Source organism: Sinocyclocheilus anshuiensis, unplaced genomic scaffold, assembly GCF_001515605.1.
Source record: "Sinocyclocheilus anshuiensis isolate Anshui unplaced genomic scaffold, SAMN03320099.WGS_v1.1 scaffold1478, whole genome shotgun sequence".
Taxonomy (NCBI): Eukaryota; Metazoa; Chordata; class Actinopteri; order Cypriniformes; family Cyprinidae; genus Sinocyclocheilus; species Sinocyclocheilus anshuiensis.
In genome coordinates, this window is record NW_015551088.1 from 124,205 (window position 1) to 130,204 (window position 6,000).

Here is a 6,000-nt window from a genome sequence, read left to right on the forward strand (position 1 = left end):
CGCTCGACTGTGGCATAATAAAAGCTCCGCTGCTTTACCCCACATACGCACGACCGGAAGCGGCGGAAGCGCTCGACTGTGGCATAATAAAAGCTCCGCTGCTTTACCCCACATACGCACGACCGGAAGCGGCGGAAGCGCTCGACTGTGGCATAATAAAAGCTCCGCTGCTTTACCCCACATACGCACGACCGGAAGCGGCGGAAGCGCTCGACTGTGGCATAATAAAAGCTCCGCTGCTTTACCCCACATACGCACGACCGGAAGCGGCGGAAGCGCTCGACTGTGGCATAATAAAAGCTCCGCTGCTTTACCCCACATACGCACGACCGGAAGCGGCGGAAGCGCTCGACTGTGGCATAATAAAAGCTCCGCTGCTTTACCCCACATACGCACGACCGGAAGCGGCGGAAGCGCTCGACTGTGGCATAATAAAAGCTCCGCTGCTTTACCCCACATACGCACGACCGGAAGCGGCGGAAGCGCTCGACTGTGGCATAATAAAAGCTCCGCTGCTTTACCCCACATACGCACGACCGGAAGCGGCGGAAGCGCTCGACTGTGGCATAATAAAAGCTCCGCTGCTTTACCCCACATACGCACGACCGGAAGCGGCGGAAGCGCTCGACTGTGGCATAATAAAAGCTCCGCTGCTTTACCCCACATACGCACGACCGGAAGCGGCGGAAGCGCTCGACTGTGGCATAATAAAAGCTCCGCTGCTTTACCCCACATACGCACGACCGGAAGCGGCGGAAGCGCTCGACTGTGGCATAATAAAAGCTCCGCTGCTTTACCCCACATACGCACGACCGGAAGCGGCGGAAGCGCTCGACTGTGGCATAATAAAAGCTCCGCTGCTTTACCCCACATACGCACGACCGGAAGCGGCGGAAGCGCTCGACTGTGGCATAATAAAAGCTCCGCTGCTTTACCCCACATACGCACGACCGGAAGCGGCGGAAGCGCTCGACTGTGGCATAATAAAAGCTCCGCTGCTTTACCCCACATACGCACGACCGGAAGCGGCGGAAGCGCTCGACTGTGGCATAATAAAAGCTCCGCTGCTTTACCCCACATACGCACGACCGGAAGCGGCGGAAGCGCTCGACTGTGGCATAATAAAAGCTCCGCTGCTTTACCCCAGTGTCAGGTATGATTACAGTTAGTGTCAGTATGATGGCAGTTTGTCTGTACAGTTCTGCAGTGCCATCTGAGACCTGGTCAAGTGAAAGTTCATTGGGGTTCTTTAATTGGCTGTATAATAGATAAATGAGGGCTGAGAATAATGAATCTGTATTGGTACCCAAGAATTCATATTTGGTGTCCATGTGTGAATGAATTTTGTCATAAGGTAAGTGAGGTAAGTGATCACAGGGTAGAAGATGATTGCGATGCAACACTCTTGATCTGCCTTTGCTCTGCTCTGGTTTCACTTCGTAGATTGGAGTATCCTCAGCAGCCTGGCAGATGAGTGACAATGTGGACTTCATCCTCCCAGAAATTTCTAAGTTTTCCTGGGCCCCCTTTTTGAGTCAGATTTCTCACCAGAACTCTACTGCCAGGAAATAGATTAGTACATCTTACTTTTTGGTCATCATTTCTTTTGTTTCTCTCAGTACACTTCTTTGCATGCTCACTGGCAATCTCATAAGCCTCTTGCGTACCCTTTGTCCACCTCTCCACATATTCATTGTGGTCGATGGAACCCTTGTCTGGATTGAGGCCAAAAAATGCATCAATTGGAAGCCTTGGAGAGTGACCGAACATTAGGTAGAAAGGTGAGAATCCAGTCACTTCGCTTTTAGTACAGTTGTAGGCAAACACTAGCTTATTCAATTCCTATTCAATTTCTGTTTCTTTGTGAGAGTTTTGAGCATTTGCAGAATGGTCCGATTGAATCTTTCTACTTGTCCGTTTCCTTGCGGGTGGTATGGGGTTGTTCTAGAGCCAGCGATGTCGCTATATTTTCGGAGCTGATCGTAGAGTTGATTTTTCGAATTCCCTGCCTTGGTCATGGTGAATTCACGAGGTGAACCCAAACCTCAGGGCAAAGTCACTGAAAAAACGATCTGCTGCAGTCTTTCCAGATTTTGAAGTTGTAGCATATGCTTTCACGAATCGAGTGAAATGGTCAATAATAACAAGGATGTACTCGTAACCCCCTTTGCACTTGTCCAAGTGAAGAAAGTCAGTGGATATTAACTCAAATGGATATGTCGTCTTGATGCTCTTGAGGGGTGCCCTTATCTCTCTGCATGTTTTTTTTGTTTTGTTTTATGCATGAACAGGTTCTCAGCACATTGTGTTCGATCTCCTTTTGCATGTAGGGCCAGAAGAAACGATCTCTGATGAGGCTGGTTGTGCGGTCAAGACCTTGGTGAGCCATCACATCATGCAGTTCCCTAAAGACTGAAAGTACTCTTAAACTGAGCAGGCAACACTAGCTGCATTCCTTGTGATGTTTTGCAGTGCAGTATGCCATACTCGTCCAACACCAACTTGTCCCACTCACGAATTAGACCTTTAACTGTGGGATTAGCTGACCGCCACTGCTTTGAAGAAGGTCTACTTTTTGACCTTCACTGTTACTTTCATTAGCATTGGTGGTTTTTTTAACCTCACTGATCATGGCTGTTGTTGGACAATGTGATGCTGGTAGTACAGATTTTATTGATTGCATTGTCCCAAGCTCAGTTTTCCCTGCAAGCCTGATATCATGGCCTGTGATGTTCTGTACGCTGATCTTCTCCACTGGACGACTTCCTTTCTGGAGAGTTACTAGGGTTTCCAGAGGTTCCAGACCATCTGGTCACTGTGGGTTTACATGTGGTTCGAACAAGAAAACAGTGTCTTGCTTCATATATGGCACTTTAACTTGACACGGTATCTGCATAACTGTGCATTTTGGTATGTTCACAGGGTCTTTCATCGTTTTCACCAAATATTCACCCGGATTATCAGTAGTTACAAGATTAATGAAGGTCTGTATCTTATTTTTCTTCATGCCAGGGAAGGCATACTTGACAATCTTGTGCAAACGTCCATTACTCACTTCACTGTCTTCATTCGCTTCAATCTGTCTCATCACTTGTTCAGTCACATTGTAGCTGATGATTGGTTTGGATAACCTTTGATCTTTTAAGACTAGGACAGGAATGACTTACTCTTTTATGCTATCACCAGAAGCCAATTTGAAAGTTATCTCTACCCATCCAACATAAGGCATACTGGTCCCATTGGCTGCCACAAGCTGTAGGCCATCTGGAGCTTCTGTTGCCTCAGAAATGTCCTTCAGTTTCACTTCAGGTATGTACTTGTTTACATACAGGGTGGTCACACATATATATATATATATATATATATACATATATATATATATACACACACATATATATATATATATACACACACACATATATATATATATATATATATATGACAGACACCGTGCTGCGTTGTCACTGGAACATCCCAGCTGAAGATAATGAGGAAATTACATCGCTGATTAAAAAGGTGATTAAACTGTGAAGATTCAAGTGTGCTGTTAAAGCATTCAAATGCTTTTTGTAATATGTAAATACGTAGTTATATTTGTCTGTACAGCCTATATTAAACTCAATTTTCAATTTTCAATAAAAAAAAGTTGTTTGATAACTTCCCAAATAAAATGATAAATACTGTGTTTCTTGTAAGAGCGGATGGAGTCCATAGAGCATAGTAAGTAAACCTCAACATATGGATATAAAAATACATAGAATAGATAACACACTGCATTCATTAATGCAACAAAAAAAACTGTACTCAACCATTCTTCAGCACAAACAGCATTTTAATGGATTGCTCAAAAAAGTCTTTTTTTTCAGTCATGAACTAAAGAAGAGTATGATGCATCATTTACATTATTTATCTTGTTTTAATATTCAATATAAACATTCATTTTGTTATTCTTTGTCTCAGAGAGACATCGATATGTAAAATAATACATTGACTTTTGATGTGCATATGACACGGACACTGTAAACAAATTCTGGACAACGCAAATAAATTCATCATAAGAGCATGTTAATTAAAATAAGGCAACATACTTGAATTTAAATCTTCCAATGATGATACTGAATCAAGTCAAGGCTGTAAGTCAGATATACCTGAAATATATATAAAGGTGTTTCAGTAAAGTTGCTTTTTCTACAGTGTGTTTCTGAAACGATCATCACTTACACAACTGAGATATAACTTCTGCTTGTTATAAATGTCTCTGTATAAACAGAAAACGTCTTCAGAACTGAACTAGCACAGGCATACTTCACTGCCTGTAAATATGACCATTTCTGTGACATGAAATAAGTTTCAAATGAAGAAATGACTGATGACACCCTGTTAACATGATGCTTTGAGTGCGAAAAAACAGACCCAGTCTTTATTCACTGAAAAGGTTTCCCTCTGCCAAAGCTCTCGGATCTCATTCGTGTTCAGATTCACAAATCAGTGCATCGTGCAAAGTTTGTTGAAATGTAGCATTCCATCACTTTTTCACCAATGGATCCTCTGCAGTGAAGCATCAATGAACGTCTTGAGAAGCCAAAAGCTGCGTGTTTGTATGAAACAAATCCATCAGATGGGTCCATAATCCATAATAACGCTTCCTCCAGTGTAAAAGTGTTCTGGTCTGAATCAGGAGAGAAATCTGCACAGATCAAGCACCGTTTAAACAGCTCTAAACAAATATGTGGCTGGATTTTGATGTGAGAGACAACAGGAGATGCACTTTTCACTGGAGGAAGCGTTATTATGGATTATGGACTCAGATTTCAGCCAGAAATGACAGTTAAATTGCTCACATCTGCAGCAAAAGAGGAATATTTTCAATGAATGATTTGCAGTTTGGGTCTATTTCTGTTTTATATAGTCTTACAGACATGGTCACTATCACAGCTTACTTGTTTCTCCAGACTCATGCTCATCAGTAGTTCATGATTTCAGTTTTTAAACTTTATTTAACATACCATACATGTTAGCTGGGTTACTTCTTAAGGCAACCTACTTTTAATTGTTGAAAATAGCACATATATAATAACCAGGGAAATGAAATCAAACATGACAGATAAAAAAAGATGAAATGAAAACTTTACAACTCAGTCCATCAGATTTTTTATTTTTGTTGCATGACCTCTAGTCACTTTGAACTGTGTGTGTTTTTTTTTTTTAATGAAAGAGCTGCGTATAGATTCTTCAAAAATTGTATTTGTGTGTTCCATAGGGGAACGATTCCTTTAATAAGGAATAATTGCATTCAACTTAAATACAAATAGTAGCTTCTCCAAAAAATATTTTTTTATCTAACGTTAAACTTAGGCGTAATGTTAATCATTCATCCAGTCACTCATTCATTAAAATATATGTTTTCATTACATTATTACACGTGAGAGCTGAGTCTTCTTCACTAGCCGGTGGCTTTGGAGCCTCTCTTCGTGAACTTGACCACCATCACGGTGATGTTGTCTGGACAGCCGCGGGAAAACGACTGAAGGACGATGCTCTTCGCACCGAAATGCGGTTCATCCAGACGCTCTTTAATGAAATGCACGGCTTCCTCGTTGCTGAAGGCGTCCCAGAGTCCATCTGACGCTAGAATCATGAACTGAGGCTGTAGTTTGTCCAGGTCAAAGGTCAGCACGTCGGGGTCAGGGATCAGCACGTTCAGGTTCTTCAGCGGGTAGTCGCCGAGTGAACGTGACATGGCAAGAACGCCCTGCACACGCCATGAGCCGCTGAAACTGATGAAGCCACCTAGAGCAGAGAAACTAATTACTAATTACTGTGGGATTTCAGCAGGCCAATCACTGAAGAAAATCATTCAAGAAGAGATTTTCTTTCTTAGGTTGTCCAGAGGCCTATTTCTCACACACACACAAACATACACATACACACACACAAACACACTCTCACACACACACACACTCACACACTCACTCACTCACTCACTCACTCACTCACACA

At 42.6% G+C, this 6,000-nt stretch overlaps 1 protein-coding gene across 1 annotated transcript in view; it reads right to left on the reverse strand.

The window, feature by feature from the left end:
- Window positions 1-5,183: 5,183 nt before the first annotated feature.
- LOC107662579 (protein phosphatase 1L-like) overlaps window positions 5,184-6,000 on the reverse strand; it is a 19,940-nt gene continuing 19,123 nt past the window's right edge. Inside the window, exon 4 of the mRNA XM_016452643.1 lies at window positions 5,184-5,790. Within this exon, the coding sequence (XP_016308129.1) occupies window positions 5,444-5,790 (347 nt within the window). The 3' untranslated portion in view covers window positions 5,184-5,443. The remainder of the gene's footprint in view (window positions 5,791-6,000) is intronic.